Source organism: Zalophus californianus, chromosome 1, assembly GCF_009762305.2.
Source record: "Zalophus californianus isolate mZalCal1 chromosome 1, mZalCal1.pri.v2, whole genome shotgun sequence".
NCBI classification, from domain to species: Eukaryota; Metazoa; Chordata; class Mammalia; order Carnivora; family Otariidae; genus Zalophus; species Zalophus californianus.
The window spans coordinates 158,724,263-158,744,554 of record NC_045595.1 but is presented as its reverse complement, the minus strand read 5'-3'; the positions used below and the strand labels follow the sequence as shown (position 1 = coordinate 158,744,554).

The 20,292-nt window shown below is 39.0% G+C and overlaps 1 protein-coding gene across 11 annotated transcripts in view; it reads right to left on the bottom strand.

Moving 5' to 3' along the window:
• Nucleotides 1-7,313: 7,313 nt before the first annotated feature.
• The window catches only part of SLC9C1 (solute carrier family 9 member C1), an 80,215-nt gene continuing 67,236 nt past the window's right edge, over nt 7,314-20,292 (bottom strand). For 10 of the 11 annotated variants that reach the window (XM_035724072.1, XM_035724075.1, XM_035724076.1 and 7 more), the window contains 6 exons: nt 15,667-15,798; nt 15,348-15,533; nt 13,759-13,879; nt 12,836-12,885; nt 10,528-10,615; nt 7,314-7,674 (listed from right to left, as the gene is read on the bottom strand). In XM_035724072.1, the coding sequence (XP_035579965.1) occupies nt 10,550-10,615; nt 12,836-12,885; nt 13,759-13,879; nt 15,348-15,533; nt 15,667-15,798 (555 nt within the window). In that variant the 3' untranslated portion in view covers nt 7,314-7,674; nt 10,528-10,549. The remainder of the gene's footprint in view (nt 7,675-10,527; nt 10,616-12,835; nt 12,886-13,758; nt 13,880-15,347; nt 15,534-15,666; nt 15,799-20,292) is intronic. The other variant, XM_035724073.1, reaches the window with a different exon arrangement.

Genomic DNA, 20,292 nt, shown 5'->3' with positions numbered 1-20,292 from the left:
TCTGTGGTTGTCTTATTTACACCTATTAGAATGGCTAACATTGAAAACAACAGAAAAACTGATGACACCAAGCGCTGGTGAGGGAACGCAGGGCTTGCTGCATGCATTGCTGATGGGAATGCAAACTTGTTCAGCCTCTTTGAAAACCAGCATGGTAGTTTCTTATAAGCATAGCCTCATCATACAATTTAGCAATCCCAAGTGAAATAAAACATAAGATCTCTAGGAACCTGCATGCAATAGCTGCTTTACTCAGAATTGCTCCTCAAACCCTGGAAATAACCCAAATGATTTCCAAGGGGTGAACAGCTAGACAAACTGTTGCATCCCTCCAAGACTGACCGATAATAAAAAGGAATGGACTACAAATTCATGCAACAACACAGATGAATCTCAAATGCATCACACGAAGTGAAAGAAGCCAGACTTAAAGGCTACCTTTATATGACATTCTGTCCAAGGCAAAATGGTAGGGACAGAAAATATATCAGCAGTGGCCAGGAGCAAGGGGTGGGGGAGGGATTGACCTTCAAGGGGCAGGAGGGAATTTTTCTGTTCTTTTGTATCTTGTGGTGGTGCAACATGACTGCACGAGTGTCTCATAATCGAAATAGCTGTCTACCAAAAAGGGTGCATTTTACTGTATGTAAATTATGTCTCAACGGAAAAAAAAGAGGTTATAAAAACAAAGAAATGAACTTGGGGACAGGGAACCATCGATTTTTGGTATTATCCTTATATTTGATGGCTGGTTCCAGCTTGATCACTCATTCGTTTCTTCATTTCTTTAACGAGTATATGTTGAACACCTACTATACGCTGGGCACGGCGGGTTCAACGTGGAGCAAAGCACATACAGGCTTGCCCTCATGGAGTTCCTTGAAATGAGATAAGACAAAATGCAAGCTACTTTCTTGCCTGTCCTTGAGTAATGCAGAGGTCACACTTGCCACAGTCAGGAGCAGCATGGGGAGAGTACTAGTTCTGCAGCCACCCTTGGTAGCTGCTCCCCAGGCTTCAGTCTGTGTCTGTGGAGCATTTCCAGGAGGGCTTCACTACCAGCTGGCAGACAGATAACAGTCCCTGCAGGGGAGGAGAAAATATTCTGACCTGAGGAGGAGCCGTAAGGAAAGGAGGGCAATGCCAGTCTAGGGGCACTGGAGGCTCAAAGCAAAATACGTGAGTATTTCTAACATTTTAGTACTCTAAGGGCAAATACAAATTTAAAAGATAAGAAGTTTAATTCTCTCTGCTGAAAATGAGGGTGGAGACTTTCTCTCTGGCTCTTTTCTTAAAGCTTTTCCATTAGAAAACTTGTAAGTTCTTTCTATCTTTGAAAGGCAAGTAACTCTTGTAAAGGTTGAATAAGCAACCCAGGAATGAAGTTTCCTTCAGGATCTGGGAGATTTCTCTTTGAAATGTAATCATCAAGGAAGATCGTGCCCAACTTCCCAGTCCCCCTACCCCTGGGGAATAGCCGCAGAAATTCAGCTGGCCTGGGGACTCCAAACTGCAAGCTACTTCCATGGAAAAAAGAGGAAATGCTCTCTTAAGGACAATTAGCAAATATGTTACCAAATGAATTTAGGGTGAGTTGTGTGTGGCAGGTGGTACAGTCAAATCCTCTTATTTGAGGACTAGGCACTGTTTATCTTGAGAGAATGCATGCAATGGATTGTATCTCCTTGGTTAGATAAAAGGGCACAATTCCATTGTCTTGACAATCTCCGTAGTGAATCACTTGTGGCTTGCTGCACATTCTGGTTCCGTGCTTATTCAATAATAAAACTTTTTTTTTCTACTTTTATGGAAAGATTTTTCTGGGATGGCAGGAGATTTTTTCATTATATTTCTCCAACAGTACCACCATCCAATGTTTTCATTAATCCCTCGGGTAATTAACTCTAGGAAAGATGTTAGGGTGGCAGATTTTCTTGCCCGGGGAATATCTAAAATTCAGGAAACCCTTTCCTCAGCGAATTAAGTGAAGCAGTGAAGTAAGAAAGAAAATTCTTAACAAAGCATATATTGAAAATTAGGGGTGTCCACTGAATACAGGTCTAAGAAATCTAGGGCTGCACTAATCTGTTTCTCCCATTCTTCTCTGTCAAAACCACTTTCTTTTCCAGGCTGACCAACTGCAATACATTTTAGGGAATGTCTTCCAAGTTATCTAACGCATTCTTTTCTGTGTGTAAGAAATCTGGGGTAACAGTCAATGGTCTGCCATTCTGTGTATGAAGAAAGTGGTGTGTGTGTGTGTGTGTGTGTGTGAGTGAGAGAGAGAGAGAGAGAGAGAGAGAGAGAGAGAGAGAGAAAATGAAGTAGTCTTGACACATTGTTATAACTAACCTTTCTCTTCCCCATTATCTTCAGGAAAAAAATGAAAAAAAATTTCAATTCAATCTATAAGTCCCTCTCCTCAATGGCATCTGTGCCTTTCACCCTGCCTAGAGGGCAGCAGAAGGGAACCATAATTTTTCAGTATTATGGAGAAAACAAAATGGCCAAGGACATTTAGCCAGTGAGTAGGACTATTGCTGACTCCTCATCAGTATGAATTAAGATATCCCAGACTCTGGGTGGAACAGTTTGAGCAAACAGTCTGGAGACTGTCCCATGGGTGGCTTACTTAGTTCCAATGTTGAGCAAAGCCAAAGGGTCAATGCCTCAGGGGTGAGGGTTGGAAATCATTATGCCACTGCTAGGGATCACTTCTAACCTTCAAGGGGCACTTTTACTCAGGCCACTAGATGGAGAAGCTGAGCTGAGTAAAAGTGTTAGCTACCCATCATGAAAATTTCCTGTGATTGTGTGAGGTAGCAGTGAAGAGCAGGACATTGATAGAAAATACACACATTTATTGCTGTGAAAAGGACTCTGGACTAAATAATCTACCTTCACTTCACAAATGGAAGTATAGCAGCACACATTCCCACAAAAAGAAGCCAAAATAACAAAGCTTTGAATCAGATCCTCCTTTTTATCCTCCTCAGTGCTGACCCCAGTGCCTAATACATGAGAAACTATAGGAATTGAAGTGGAAATAGAAGCCTGGATCTTTGTAAACAGATGCTGGTGAAATCAGTGGAAGGTTGAGTTGAAATCTTCAAATTTACTTTCCTATCCTTTGGCATTACTGCAGACACTTGATGACAAATGCAAACACTGTTTTGCTGTATCTCAAGATCATAGGCTAATATCAAAATAACTATTTGTTGAGAACTTCCTATAATCCATGAACTGTTTAAATGTTTTAGATATAATTTCTCATTTGTTTATGCAAGAATTCTTTATTTTTAAGATTTTATTTATTTGTCAGAGAGAGAGAGAGAGATACAGGCAGGCAGAGGGAGAAACAGACTCCCCGCTGAGCAGGGAGCCCGATGTGGGGTTCAGTCCCAGGACCCTGGGATCATGACCTGAGCTGAAGGCAGACGCTTAACCAGCTGAGCCACCCAGGCATCCCTCGTGCAAGAATTCTATGGGATAAATACTATTTCCTCTATTTTAGAGATGAGGACACCCAGCCTCATACAAGCCAAGTGACTTGCTCAAAGACACCCCTTAATAAGAAAGAGAGCTAGAATCTGAGTTCAAAAGGAGGGTGGACCCTTTCTGTCTATTCATTGCTCTATTCAGTAAGTACTTGTGGAAAGATGAACTTAGCTTTGAACTCTGGTCTGTAACACTCCAACGTGTCTGGGAAGACTGAAACATACTTTCATGTTTGGGGTGTATTATGCTTCCCAATTCTTATGTGGCTTTTCAAACACCTGGCTGGCTTCAGCTGCTAAGGCAGGTTAGAGGCCTTTCAGATAAAGAGTGATTCTTCGAGCTTCTTCAGTCTCAAAGAACTGGATGGGATAAATCTGGCTCTAGCTTACTCCTTTGTAGACTCTTGTGGCTAACGAAGGGAGCTGGGAGAGATATTTATGCGAAAGGAAAATCCTTATGGATCATTTTATGGTAGGAAAAGAACTGGTTTATTTAAGAGTTCTTGTAGAGTCAGGAATCTAATAGCTTAGCTAAGTTTTCCCTATTCTGCTTCCTTCCCAAAGGTCTTACGGAGAGGGTAAAGACTTCATGGAGTGATATTGTTGAGAGGTATTCCTGAGGGTAATTTTCCAACTGTTTACTTTGTGGTGCAGAGTATGAGCTGATGAGGAGTCCTGGCTAATATCAGAGAGTTAGTCATGTGTTTGAAACTCTGGCTATTCATTGCTGATATTCCCCACTAATGTGCACTTGGTTTGAAACAGAAGGTAATAGCAGAGTTTCAGTACCTCCCTAAGTGAACTTTGGGACTGGGATTTTGCTTTCTGGTGGAGGGATATTCACATATAGCTCTGCCGACTTTCCAGGAGTAATAACAACACAGAGGGTTATTTTTAATGGTAAGAGGACTATTTGGCAACAAAATGGGGATTTGTTCAGCTCACTGAGAGGGCTTTTACAAATCTAATGGCAGGTGGAAACTATAGCACTTTCCTGTCACTGTTTTTTTTTTTTTTTTTAAAGATTTTATTTATTTATTTGAGAGAGAGAGAATGAGAGATAGAGAGCACGAGAGGGAAGAGGGTCAGAGGGAGAAGCAGACTCCCCGCCAAGCAGGGAGCCCGATGCGGGACTCGATCCTGGGACTCCAGGATCATGACCTGAGCCGAAGGCAGTCGCTTAACCAACTGAGCCACCCAGGCACCCTCCTGTCACTGTTTGAGCCACGAATGACCCTTGGGAAGAATATTCCTTCATTTGCAATGTTTCCGGTTTCTCATTAGTGAGACTGACATAGAACATACATGATTAAGAATCTGGGGGGGAAATTACAAACTGGGCTTAAGCACCATAAAAGTTAAAAGCTAAATTAAAAAGAAATCCAAGAATCAAAGGATCAAGGAAAGCCTTTTTTTTTTTTTTAGATTTTATTTATTTGAGAGAGAGAGATAGAGATAGTGAGAGAGAGAGCACAAGTGAGGAGGAGAGGGAGAAGCAGGCTCCCCACAGAGCAGGGAGCCTGATGCGGGACTCGATCCCAGGACCCTGGGATCATGACCTGAGCCGAAGGCAGACGCTTAACTGACTGAGCCACCCAGGCACCCTCAAGGAAAGCCTTTTATCTAAAAATTTTAAAAGCAGACATTCTGGGCTTTGTAAGCAAATAAAGGGGTTTCCACTGAAGAGTCAAGTGTAAGTGAGCTCTAAGTGTCCTCCTCAGGTCAAAGTCAGCGCATTACATTATTTCAGATGAGGGAAAAGTCCTGGCAGCAATCACCCAGATCCTGCTGATGGGTGGGTATATACCATGCCTGGCTCTGGAATTACTTCATATCTCAGTACCTTGCTCAGGGTTCTTTCCCCATGTGAAAATGATTACACTCCAGAACACAAACCTGTCCAAAAACTGACCATGACTAATATATCTGAGCCGAAGGCAGACACCAAACAACTGAGCCACCCAGGTGCCCCACATCTAGCTGTGATTTTGAGTAATTTATCCGAATTCCCTAAATCCCATTATTTCCTCTGTAAAATGAGGCAATGATAGTACTCACTTCCTAAAGTTCCTGGGTTGATTGCCAGAGCTAATGAGGGCAAAAGACTCCGAAGAGAGTGTGGTGCATACTGAGCTCACTGTAAGTGACAAGCTACTGGTGGAGAACTTTTTCCCCACCTGGTGTCTTGTTCGGGATTGAGGGCTTTACTCCCCATTACCCCAACACTCATAGCTTGTCACCAACTCATTCATTCTGCCAAGGTCGAGTGGCTTATTGATGAATTTGGAAGCAGAATCTGGGCATTCTTTGTCACCCCTTTCTTCCTGATTTCTTTTAAGACTGAATTTGACTCTACAAACCTTGCATTGTTTATTGTTCTCAGCTATGCAGTAAACTTAATGATAAATGCCTACAATGGTCAATACATCCAATTCTGGGGGTCAGAAGGCAACCATGTTCTTTATGTCAGTTCAGTTACTAATAAAGGCGTGTGCATGAGTGTGTGTGTGGGGGGGTGTGTGGGTTGTTTAGTCTCTAACTGCCTCAAACCTTTGCTTTAATTTTCATTAACACTCAGGAGAAAAAGGGTACTCATTAATGGGGTTCCCTCAAACACTAAAACAGCTGCTAGTCAATTATCATTAGAATAAAAACTGGTTGAGTTCAGTTTTGGAGAGAGGTGATAGTAGTTTGATTTGACTTTCGCAACATAAACAAACCAAATTGTTTTCTCTGCAAGGACCTTTTGTGAATGGAGTCTCTATACTTGGCTTCTGAAAATGTGCCTACCACCACTTGTAGAAGACAAAGTTTAATATTCAGATTTCCAACCCCCAGGTGGAAGCATGGTCCTGAAGACATATATTTAAATTTTTATTAATTTTTCAGATATTTATTTAGGACTTACCATACTGGAGAGACATATGGTATAATAGCCAATCACAGGCTTGTTCCCAAATCTCTGTTCTGCCTATTACTAGTTGTGAGATATTTGGCAAATTATTCACACTCTTTCAGTTTACACATTTGTAAATTGGAAATAATAGTATCTGCCTTATATGCTTGTGAAGATTAAGTCAGTCCGTAAGTGCATAGAGTTTGTTAGACACTATGGAAAGCATGCAATAACCCTTAACTGGTTAAGACTGTTTTTTTAAAAAGACTTATCTATTTATTTGAGAGAGAAAGAGAGAGAGAGCAGGGGAAGGGGCAGAGGGAGAGAGAGAGTAGAAAAATCTTAGGCAGACTCCCTGCTGAGCGTAGAGCCCAGTGCAGGGCTTGATCCCATAACCATGAGATCATGACCTGAGCCGAAATCAAGAGCTGGATGCTGAACCGACTGAGCCACCCAGGTGCCCCTGGTTAAGACTATTTTAAAAAATGATGTGCCGGGGCATCTGGGTGGCCCAGTTGGTTGAGCATCTGACTTTTCATTTCGGCTCAGGTCATAATCTCAGGATTGTGAGATCAAGCCCTGCACTAGGCTCCATGATGAGTGTGGAGGGTGCTTGGGATTCTCTCTCTCTCTCTCCCTGCCCTCCCCCCCGGCCAGCTCTCTCTCTAAAAAAAAAAAAAAAAAAAAAAAAAACACATGATATGCCAGGCATTGGGCTCATTGTCGTAATGAGATGATGAACAAAATGGATGGACCCTGGAAGTTTCATTTAGGACTGAGTTACATTGTTTAAGTGTAAATCAGTTTCCATTCTTTACTATTTTATTCACTGAGTGGTTCCAAGATGGGTGAAGTGCAATGAATGACAAAAATCAATACGTGGTTTAAGATCAACATTTAAACTACATTTTAATAGCGTTTTATTTTTCATAAAGTGAATCAAACCATTTATGCTCTAAGAGCACTATGCAAACTATCCTAGGTGGCCTAAGCTTATTTTCTGGCTCTAAAACGGAAACTTACTCTCTGATTTTTCTGAGATGTTTTAGATATTTACCATAAAAGAGATTTTAAATCAAGAAAATATTCCAAAAAATATATTTTAGATGGAATGGTTGCAAGGTCCAGACATCTTTCCTTGTGGCACCAAGATCATCCATATGGGATCCAGCTTGAAGTCGCTTCCTTTTGATGCAGGGAAATGAGTTTCAAAAACAGGAGGTGACTCGTGACAGTAGTGCCCATATGTGCATCAGTCTTCAAAAGTGTTGTCAACCATTCCTAATAGAAAAGTAGAGAGGGGGAAAGAAAAACAAATGCAAAAGAGCTTTGGAGTTTTTCAATATTGACTTATAACCCTGAACAGGATGTACTAGAGGGTCAGTTTTCATTCTTACAGGAAATACCTCCTGGTCATTATTGCTGAGGCAGAGGAAGGACATCGAGTGGGTGAGTGAGTGTGAGTCAGTCATCTTTCCCAAAGTGGTGGTGGCGTGATTTAAACTGCGGGTCCGAGTCTGAGAAGCCCCTGGGGCCTACTGAACGGGACAGGGGTAGTTTATGGACTATTAGGAGGAGCACGTTCCACTGTGGAAAACCCAGATGGCGTCTCAGCTCTAGCTGCTACCACTCCTTTTCACCGCATGGGGATGGCTGAGTGTAAAGGGAGGCAGAAAGGAACAGACAAGTTCCACACTATTTATATTTGAATAATGCTTAGGAGTTTTACAATCATGTTTTCCATTACAAGAGCAATAAAACCATGGAAAATAAGATAAGAGGTAAACACACCTGTCCCTACTCTCACCTTTCTTTTTCTTTTAAAGATTTTATTTATTTATTTATTTGAGAGAGTGAGAATGAGAGAGAGAGAGAGAGAGCACATGAGAGGGGGGAGGGTCAGAGGGAGAAGCAGACTCCCCGCTGAGCAGGGACCCCCCCCCCCCCCGATGTGGGACTCGATCCCGGGACTCCAGGATCATGACCTGAGCCAAACGCAGTCGCTTAACCAACTGGGCCACCCAGGCGCCCTGTTTTTTGTTTTTAGATTTTATTTATTTATTGGAGAGAGAGAGACAGAGATAGTGAGAGAGAGAGAGAGAGAGAGAGAGCAGGAGCAGGGAGGAAAGGGAGAAGATTCCCTGCTGAGCAAGGAGTCCAATGTGGGGCTTGATCCCCAGGACCCTGGGATCATGACCTGAGCCAAAGGCAGACGCTTAACCAACTGAGCCACCCAGGCGCCCTACTCTCACCTTTCTAACACCTGGTTGAATCATTTGGGTTTATCTTTTCTGGCCTCTTTTTTTGTTTTGTTTTTTAAGATTTTATTTATTTGAAAGAGAGGGAGAGAGAACAAGCAGGGGGAGAGGCAGAGGGAGAAGGAGAAGGAGTCTCCCACTGAGCAGGAAGCCCGACGCGGGGCTCGTGCCCAGGCCCCTGGGATCATGACCTGAGCGGAAGGCAGACACTTAACTGACTGAGCCACCCAGGCGCCCCCGACCTCTTTTCATGTTAAGAAAGTTGTATGTACAGGTTTGCCTTCCTTTTTATATTTTACATCGGACTATATGCCCAATCTTTTTAAAGGTTGTATGATATTTCCTCTAACAGGTGGTCAGTAGTGAAATTACGTACTTTCTTACTATTGGACACTTGGACTCTTTTTAATGTTTGCCATTAGAAATAGTGGTGCACAGGACAGTTTGTACATATGTCTACTTTACTACTTTGGATTACTCTTTTTGGATTGATTCCCAGAAGCAAATTCATGGAGTCAAAGTATATGAGCATTTTTATGACTTTTGTTTCAAATTCCGTTTAATCATCTACCAGCAAAATATAAGAAAACAAGTATCACTCTATTTTCATCTATTTCAAGGAAAATAGATGTTACCATGGAATAAAAATTTTAATTTTAAAAAGTCAACGTTAATACTTCATTGTTGTTTAACTTGGCACTTCTTATCTTCCCCCCTATTCTGGCTATTGTCTTTTTCCTGAATTGGCTGTTCTTAAATTTGCCTATTGGAGTCATAGTGTTTTCCTTATCATTTTGTATACATTTTTTTATCCCGTGAAGATTTTGACTTTATTACAAGTAATTCTTTTTTTTTAAGATTTTATTTATTTATTTGAGATAGAGAGCACGAGAGGGAAGAGGGGCAGAGGGAGAAGCAGACTCCCTGCTGAGCAGGGAGCCCGATGTGGGACTCAATCCCAGGACTCCAGGATCATGACCTGAGCCGAAGGCAGTCGCTTAACCAACTGAGCCACCCAGGCGCCCTATTACAAGTAATTCTTAAAAATACTTTTTCATAGTTTATTGTTACCCTTTGAATCTATTTTTAAATATGGTCTTCGTCATAGGAAGTAGCATGCAAGAGTTAACATTTTTTAAATGGAGACACAAAGATTTATGGGAAGGTCATTTTTTTAACCCAGTGATATACTTTATGTAACATAGTCACACACACACACACACACACACACACACACACACACACTTCCCCATGGATGCTACGTTTTGAGCAACCAAAGGCCACCCTGGCTTACTCATTTTCCCTAGAAGCCTTGGTTTCCTGTGTCCCCTATTCCAAACACCCTCTTCCTTCTCCACAAAGAGTTTATGTTCGCCTGCAGCTGTTTCTGTTTTGTATTCCTTGAGCTTCAGTTGGCACTATCCACAGTGTATCTCAAATGGCTATTCAACTGCCTTCTGATCGGTTTTGCCTCCTTAACTAGAACAGAAACTCTTGAAAATTGAAGTCATTGCTTATTACCTGTTTATACCTTTGTTACTTGTTTATATCTTCCATAGTACATGGCAGCCTGAAAAATGACCATGCTGCATGTGAGATTAAGTAGCAGAATAGAGAGGGAAACCATGAGTCTATTTCAGAATTCTAGATAAAGGAATCTTATTTTAGAGTTAATTTTCCAAATTAGAATTTAGAAATAGTATCATTAGAGGAATCAACAGGCTAGTGGAAAATCATCATATCACAAATAATGACTAGCGGAAAGGGGTATAATTCATATTGTCACACCAAAGGGCACATGAACTTCTGGCTTCAGCTTGTATCTCCAGGGACAGGTGTGATCCAGATCGTGTTGAGGAAAACTGAGGCAGCTTACCAGATTTTCACTGAAGTCTTATTTAGGCGACCGTATAGATGTCCATTTTTTCCTTGATACTATCAAGTAACCCTGTAGGCTGTTGAATCTAGAAATTGAGATAGGAGATAGGAGTCAAATTCTGAGACTGTTAATAAGGATTAGATTTATAAAGCAGGGCAGGTGTCAAATCTGGTCTAGGGAGCAGGGAACTGAGGACTGGGACTTCTAGCAACAGCAGCACTGTGTACTCCCATCCTGGGAACCAAAACACTTTGTAAAGAGCTGCTGGGTGCTGCAATGGGCCTTTATACTATGTGAAGGTAAAGCCACAGTTCTGGGGTGGTGGCAGGAGGAGGGGTTGGGGGAGCATGGAGGGAGCTGGCCCAGAAACATAGCCAGGATCTAACATCAAGGAGAAAAAGCATTTACTAAATAACACAATTTGACAATTGTCTTTATAAGACTCAGTAGCTGATGTTTCTACCATTTAATGAAATGTCTCTCGCTTCTCTATATTAACAACCTCATGCAATCAGGTTTTTTTAAATTATGAAAAAGCAGCAATTTGGGGAATATGTACAGGGAGAGCATTAGCTTCCCTGCCTCCTCATTCTTCAAAATATGCTATTAAGCTGACTGCTACAAGCTTGGCAGCTCGTCCAGCCTAAAGGGAAAGATAGGCTACCCAGTGGCCCCTAGAAGCCATCTAATATTTTATCTCAAGTGTTCTCCTCATCTTCTTCATTTTTTAAATTGTAATTTCCCTTTGTTACTTCCTAGTCTTCAGCAGCAACTGTGTTTGGGAGAATTAGAGGAGGTACCTGTATCCGTATTTTTTAGAAAATTAGTATCTGGGGAGCATGAGAAGTTTGGAGAAGTAGTTTACAACGTGAAGAAGGGGTTAGAAGAGAATAATAGAAATTATGTGTATGGATTGTTTGTTATGTGCCAAGCACTAAGCAGTGTACTTTTCATTTCTTTAATCTGCACAGCAGCACTACACGAGGTCCGTATGGTTACTGTCTCAGTTTTGTAGTTGCAGAAAATGATGCTTAAATAGATTACGAAATCTGTCCAAGCTCACATGGCTAAGAAGTGATGGAACCAGGAAGCAAACCAGGAGTCCCATGCCAGAGCCCATACTCTCAGCCCCTCTGTTATTGAGTCAGTAGTTCTAGGCAACAAGGAACAACCAGGGAAGGTTGAGGAAAAACATCCCCAGAAAGACTCCAAAATGTTTAGGGAGGGGGTGAATTTCTTGCCTTTATGCTGGATGGGAAGTGGGTATTAAAGACAAGTGTTGGCCTCGTGAAGACCGGACAGACATGAGAGAAACACCTTCAACTTCCCCCAGCAGAACCTGTAATCACCTTTCTTGCAACATACACTTGTTGAGAGGTTCAGGGGAGAAAGAACGTGTGTTCTCAGAGTTTTATGTCTAGTGCTGATAGAGCAAATGGACTTGACGTAAAACATATTTTTAACGACCAAGAACACAATTTTCTGGCTTGTGTATTTGTAGCAGACATCACTCAGATCGTGGTTATTATAATCAGCACCTCCTGGAGTAATATGACCAGCTCGGCACAAACTAGATTTAAAAATAAATTCTCCACCTCATCTGGAACTCCCCAGGATTCAGTCTACAAGCAAGCTGGTGTAGTGCGGTACTTCCATCCTATTTCTCTGTGCCCTACTTTCATGTCCAGGGCCCTGTAGTGTTTTATAACTGTTGCCAAGTTGGCCCAGGGTTTTGAAGATCCCAAGATCCCTAAGTGACCTATCCAAGTTCATAGGGGACTATGAAATTAACCAATATTTATGAGATTTTCTGGATAACTTAGGTTAGCCTGGGGCAGAGTAGATTAGTACATTCATTGTTGAGCTCCTGCTTTGTGACAGGCATTGTGAATAATTGAGCAAACTGCCTCCAGGTTGGAAGATCCCAGATGCGTAGTTGAGGTAGCAATGAAGGCTTCAGACCAGTCAAAATTTCTGCCCAAGGCAGAGAAGTGGGAGGGGCTCATGTACACGACAATCCTAGCCAGCCACCCCAGTAGTGCGTGGTGGCGCATGTGATTCAAAATAAATATCCTGGTATCTTCTGAACTTTGTTTTTCTCTGTCATTTATCAATATTTACCTAAAAATATAAATGCAATTTCCACTATACCCTGGACTAAGAGACAGTGTTCATATCAATATCTACAAAATGATTAACAGGTAAACTCCTTCAGATTAAGAGAAACATATTGATAATTTCTGTACATTCCAGACTCTCTTTTCCCCAAATTAAAGCTTTTAAAAAGACTCTGCTTTAAATTTACCTCAATATTTGTGTCAAATTGAAGGTCTTCTTTATAGAGTCTGCTTGCAGCTGGTTCAAGAAAGACTGTGTTAGTTCAAGCATTGGAACAAAGCTCTGTTTCTATTAGTTCAACTGTCACATTAGGCCAGGTTCAAATCATTCACACTCAGGGCCTCTGATCTGAAATTGGTGGTAATCTCAATTGGTGGGAAGAAGTGTCACATTTAAAAAAAAAGGCTTAAAAGTCTTTTATTATAAAGATTATGTAACAAATGTGCAAGAAGTTTGGAAAGAAAGAAAAAATGAGCTATTTTCCCATCATCCCGAATACATTTATGTTAAGATGTGTTGAGAATGAAAGCCAGGCCTGTGGGTAATTGGAACAGTCCGATAGTACAACAGTATTTCCATTATTACTGCTACATAAAATATGTTAATTTGGGGGAAGAGCTAAAAATTGTCTCATTGGGGCACCTGGGTTGCTCAGTCAATTGAACCTCCAAATCTTTGTTTCGGCTCAGGTCATGATCTCAGGGTTGTAAGATCGAGCCCCAAGTTGGGCTCTGCTCTCAGTGGGGAGTCTGTTTGAGATTCTCTCTCTCTCCCTCTCCCCCCTACCCCTCTGCCTACCCCAGCTCTCTCTAAAATAAATAAATAAAATCTTGAAAAATAAAAATTCCCACATTATTTTTTCCATGGTATTTTGATAATTATGCATGTTTATTCTTATAGATGAAATGTAGAATAATTCCTACTACAACACGGATATTCTCAATCTGGATTCCCCCATCAGATATCAAATATGGCAATTAAAATGCTTTTCCAGTACTCTAGGTAGAATGCATTCAATAGTTTCCAAATATATATATGGCTATTTTATAAATATATAAAATTTTATAAATGGAAATTAAGGTCTCAATTACTCAAAGAACTCTAACTCACATGATACTGGAAGAGATGCTTTACGCGAAGGTACATACTTTCTAGTGTTCCATCTGAAGTTTTTCACATCAACCAAAGTTTGAACAATCATTACCTTTGTAAAATCTTCAGTGCCTTGTACCTGAAGTTTGACAGAATGTAAGTTAATTTCTGAGTACATATCATACAATAAATGTTTCTCTGGTAAGCTACTATCTCAGGACCTCTCTAAATATCATGTAAATATCTAAATTTACATGAAAAGTAAACATGTCTCTATTAGATAGACATCTTAAAATACCTGACTATGTTGGTTTTTTGAAAGTCAACATTCCATGTACTTTCATTGATTTTTAAGTGTTTTGCTCATTTCTCTTACAAATGAGAAAAATGATTAAGAGTTCATCATTAATGATCCTTTAAAATATCACCGAGAGAGATTATCTATGTGGCAAAAGAAAGTTTAAAAAACAGTAGACTTCAAGAAATCCTTCGGCATGTGGTTGTTTTCGATATGCTGTGAATCACATTGGTACCCAAATCTACAGTAAGCAGGGCTTTCTGCCTATGAGAGTAGACGGAGTTGCCCAGGTTTTAAGTTGCCTTGAGAATCTCTTGCTTGGGCATCTAACTTCCCAATCAGCACCCACAGTAGAGCTCTGTTATATTGTACCCAAGGATAGCGGTAGGGAGCACCATAGTTAAGTGTAATGTCTTACTTCCTTTCAGTGGCATCTGTTCAGAAAATTTTTCTTATGACCCTTTCTCATCTTGGGATTCCTCTTATCCCCACCTCATGTTTTTCTCCTGTCCCAAATCTACCTCCTAAGTACTTCTATCATAGCTGTACATGTTTCATGAACATATATGTGTTTCTTTTCACTTGGATGAGACATCTTTTGAGGGTAAGTCGCAAATCTCATTTGTCCTGATCACTTTAGCGTCTAGCACGGTTTCCGCCATACATTCATTGCTTTAAAAATATATGCCTAATTTAATTGACTCTAGGTCCCTCTTTCAATTTACTTTTTGTAGCTATATTTTGTATGTCCCCTGATTCCTCCTGACATGTGCCTCTCTTCCTCTACCCCAACACACACACACATGCACACACACAGAGTCGGCCTTCTTTCTTTCTTCATATGCACAGCTTCTCATTTTGATTGCCAGGAAGACTCAACAGCTTAAACATGGGAAGTCTTTCATCTTATATTCACTTTCAGAGTGGCTGAGCAAATACCCCTGATACTCAGTTCAGCATGGGTCTGGCAAAACTTTTCTAGAGTACTGTTGATACAGTCCAGGGAAAGTGGTCCTTCTGCAATGTGTAAATGAACTTACAGGCCCCCTGTTGCTATTTATAATTGCACCAAAATCTAACGAAGGCCCAAATGTACAGCTCGGCCTGCTTCATTGACATTGAACAGGAATATCTTGGTGTTTGGACTACTTAGAGCCAAAGCAATCAGTGACCTGGGTGTATGTGGTGTGTGTGCTTATGGAATGGTAGGGGAAACGCAGAGGATGGGAAGGTGGAAAAGTGACAATTTTTCTTATGTTCATACATATATGGCATATTGACTGGAAGGCATGAATCAACATTTCTATACCTGATAGCACGTTATAGGAATTAAGGAAGGTGCCTTATAAGCTTTTCGTAACTGACAATCTTCTATAGCTCCATTGATGAGGATGACATAGATCACAGTTTCATCATAGATATCAGTTTTGGAGTTCTTTGGTATATCTTTTACACAAACATTACAGAGTTTTAACTGCATCTTGTAGTTCCAATCCTATAAGGAAAACAATTTCATAGTCTACTGTTTATAAAGTTTAACATCAATCCCTAAAGAGTTAATTGATAACACTACTTTAATACAATTCCATTCAGAGAGAAGGATGAGTTTATATATAAACACCTCTTACCTCATAAGACAAACGTTCCCTCATTTTTTTGGCGGTAATAGAAAGTCCAAGTTTTAGCCACATTTTATATTCAATGTGAGGACAACATTGTTTAAAAGCTTCATACAAGTGATTTTTAGGAATAAAACAAGTCTGAAAAATGGAGGATATAAATTTAATATTTCCTTCTGCACACCTATAGTTTAAGGATATAAGGTTTTCTCATTTACATATAACATTAAAGCTAAGAATTTAAATTCTGTGAGATTCATGTTGTTGCCTGGACATCTAATAAGATGTGTATAGTAGTAAATATTTGTGTGATCTTATCATAAATTAAATATTAAAATGTCACATCCTCCAATGAGACATTATTATTCTTACAGATTCTGCAAAAGTAGAAAACAACATATCAAAAATAATTGAAACTTTTAAACTAAAGATATAAATATTTCTGAAAATACATAATTTTAGGGGAGCAAACTTTTTAGATAACAATAAATGCTAGTGCTAACAATGAGCAGGCTATTGGCTATGAGGAATAAGCTGCTACGAATATACAAGATGCTGTGTATGTTGGTTTTTATTTCTCATAGGTAAGTATGTATGAGTGCGATTGCTGGGTAATATGGTAATTGTGTGTTTAACTTTATAAGAAAATTGCCAGTCTGCTGTTAGAAGGGTTGTAACATTTTACACTCTCATCAGCCATGATGGAAATTTCAGCTGCTTCACATCCTTGCCAATATCTGCTACTCATTATTTTTATTTTTCGCCAATGTAGTAGGTGTGTGGTGATACCTCATCATGATTTTAATCTGCATTTCTCTGAGAGCTAATGATATCAGGCATCTTCCTCATGTGCTTTTTGGTCATTTGTATATTCCTATATTCTTTTGTGAAATGTTTGTTCAAATCCTTTGCCCGATTTTTAATTTGGTGTTTTGTCTTCTTATATTTGAGTTGTAAGAATTCTTTATAGGTTCTATTGTCAAGTAATTTTTCAGATAAAGATATTGTGACACGTTTCCATTGTCTGTGGTTTGCTTTTTCCATGTTCTTTGTGGTGTCTTTAAAAAGCAGAAGATTTTAAGTTTAGTGACATTCAATTTATCAGTATTTCCTTTTATAGTTAGTGCTTTTTGTGTCCTGGCTTAGAAATCTTTGCCTATCTCAAGATTTGTGTTTCCGTTTAGAATTTTTATAGCTCTAATTTTTATGTTTAGGTCTATCATCATTCCAAGTCAATTTTTGTGCCAAGGCTCATAGCTCCCATATAGATATTTGAGATTTTCAGGATCATTTGTTGAAAATACTATTATTGATTATTATTATATTAATATTAATTATTATATATTATATATTAATAACATTATTAATAACATTACTATTAATAATCAATATCATATATACACAATATATGAATCTATTTCTGGATTCTCTTCCCTGTTCCACTATTTTATATTATCTTAAGTTAATATCATTTTGTCTTGATTATAATAGATTTATAATAAGGCTTCAAGTCAGACAGTATATGTCATCTAACATTATTCTTTTTAAATTTTAATTCCAGTGTAGTTAATGCACAGTGTTATATTAATTTCAGGTGTACAATATAGTGATTCAGTAATTCCACATATTACTCCAGTGCTCATCAAGATAAGTGTACTCCTAATTCTCGTCACCTATTTTACCCATCTCCCCACCCCCTTTCCCTCTGGTGTCCATCTGTTGATTCTCTATAGTTAAGAGTCTGTTTTTGGTTTGTCTTTTTTCTTTGTTCATTTGTTTTGTTTCTTCAATTCCATATATGAGTGAAATCATATGGTATTTGTCTTTCTCTGACTTATTTCATTCAGCATTATACCCTCTAGATCCTTCCATGTTGTTGCAAATGGCCAGATTTCATTCTTTTTTATGGAAGAATAATATTCCATTACATATATGTATATATACATATATATACATGTAATGTGTGTGTATATACATACATATATATATATATGTATGTATATACACACATTTTCTTTATCCATTCATCTATTGGTGGACACTTGGGCTGCTTCCGTAATTTGGCTATTGTGAATAATGCTGTAGTAAACATAAGGGTGCATATATCCCTTCAAATTACTGTTTTCAAATTCTTTGGGTAAATACCCACTAGTGTGATTACAGGACTTTAGGGTAGTTCTAGTCTTAATTTTTTGAGGCACCTCCATTCTGTCTTCCACGGTAGCTGCACCAGTTTATATCTCTATCAATAGTGCATGAGGGTTCCTTTTCCTCCACATCCTTGCCAACACTTGTTTCTTGAGTTTTTGATTTTAGCCATTCTGATGGGTGTGAGGTGATATCTTATTGTGGTTTTGATTCGCGTTTCCCTGATAATAAGTGATGATGAGCATCCTTTCATGTGTTTGTTGGCCATTTGTATTCTTCTAGGAGAAATGTCTGTTTACGTCTTCTGCCCATTTTTTAACTGGATTATCATCATTATTTTTTGGTGTTGAGTTGTATAAGTTCTTTATATAGTTTGGATACTAACCTTTTATCAAATATGTCATTTGCTAATATCTTCTCGCATTCAATAGGTTATCTTTTAGTTTTTTTGGTTGTTTCCTCTGCTGGGTAGAAGCTTTTTATTTTGATATAGTCCCAATAGTTTATTTTTGTTTTTGTTTCCCTTGCCTCAGGAGACATAATTAGAAAGATGTTGTTATGGTTGATGTCAGAGAAACTACCATCTGTTCTCTGTTCCAGGATTTTCATTTTTTTATTCATTTATTTTTTAGGTAAGCTCTATGCACAATGTGGGGCTTGAACTCATGGTCCCAAGATTGAGAGTCACATGCTCTACTGACTAAGCCAGCCAGGCACCCCTATTCTAAGATTTTTATAGTTTCAGGTCTCCCATTTAGGTCCTTAATCCATTTTGAGTTTATTTTTGTGTATGGTGTAAAAAAGTAGTCCACTTTCACTTCTTTGCATGTAACTGCCCTGTTTTCCCAACGTCTTTTTTGAAGAGACTGTCTTTTTCCCATTGTATACTCTTGTCTCCTTTGTCAAAGATTAGTTGGCCATATAATTGTGGGTTTATTTCTGGATTTTCTATTCTGTTCCATTGATTTATGTTTCTTTTCTTTTCTTTTTTAAAATATTTTATTTATTTATTTCACAGAGAGAGACACAGAGAGAGACGCAGGGAACACAAGCAGGGGGAGTGGGAGAGGGAGAGGCAGGCTTCCCGCCGAGCAGGGAGCCTGATGCGGGGCTCTATCCCAGAACCCTGAGATCATGACCTGAGCCGAAGGCAGACGCTTAACTACTGAGCCACTCAGGTGCCCCTGATTTGTTTCTATTTTTGTGCCATGCTGTTTTTATTTACTACAGCTTTGTAATATAAAGTGAAATCTGGAATTGTGATACCTACAGCTTTGTTTTTCTTTTTAAAGATTGCTTTGGCTATATTAGCCTGGTGATGGGTATTAAAGAGGGCATGTACTGAATGGAGCACTGGGTGTTGTACGCAAACAATGAATCATGGAACACTACATCAAAAACTAATGATGTAATGTATAGTGATTAACATAACATAATAAAATAAGGTAAAAAAAAAAGATTGCTTTGGTCTTTTTGTGGTTCCATACACATATTAGGATTGTTTGTTCTAGTTCTGTGAAAAATGCTGTTGTTATTTTGATAGGGATTACATTAAATCTGTAGATTACTTTCGGTAGTATGGACACTTTTAACAATATTGGTTTTTCCAACCTATGAGCAATGGGACATCTAATTTCTTTCATCAAGGTTTTATAGTTTTCGGAGTACAGATCTTTCACCTCCTTGATTTATTCCTAGGTACTTTACTATTTGTGGTGCAATTGGAAATGACATTGCTTTCTTAATTTATTTCTGCTGCTTCATTATTAGTGTATAAAGATGCAGTGGATTTCTATACATTGATCTCATATCCTGCAACCTTACTGAATTCATTTATCAGTTCTAGTATTTTTTTTTTGGTGGTCTTTAGAGTTTTCTTTATATAATATCATGTCAAAGAGTGAAAGTTTTACTTCTTCCTTACCAATTTAGATGAGTTTTATTTCTTTTTCTTGTCCGATTGCTGTGGGTAAGACTTGCAGTACTATGTTGAATAAAAGCAGTGAGAGTGGACATCCTTGTCTTGTTTCTTACCTTAGGGGAAAAGCTCTCAGCTTTTCACCATTGAGTATGATGGTAGCTGTGGGTTTTTTACATACAGCCTTTATTTTGTTGAGGCATGTGCCCTCTAAATCTACTTTGTTGAGGGTTTTTATCATGAATGGATGTTGTACTTTGTCAAATGCCTTTTCTGCATCTATTGAAATGATCATATGGTTCTTATCCTTTCTCTTATTGATGTGATGCGTCACATTGACTGATTTGTAAATATTGACCTTTGCATCCTGGGAATAAGTGTCATTCAATAGTGGTGAATGATTTTTTTTAATGTATTGTTGGATTCTGTTTGCTAATATATTGTTGATGAATTTTGCATCTATGGGTAGGTATCTTAATGTTCATCAGAGATATTGGCCTATAGTTCTCTTTTTTGTAGTGTCTTTACCTGGTTTTGGTAACAGGGTAATGCTGACCTCAAAGAATGAA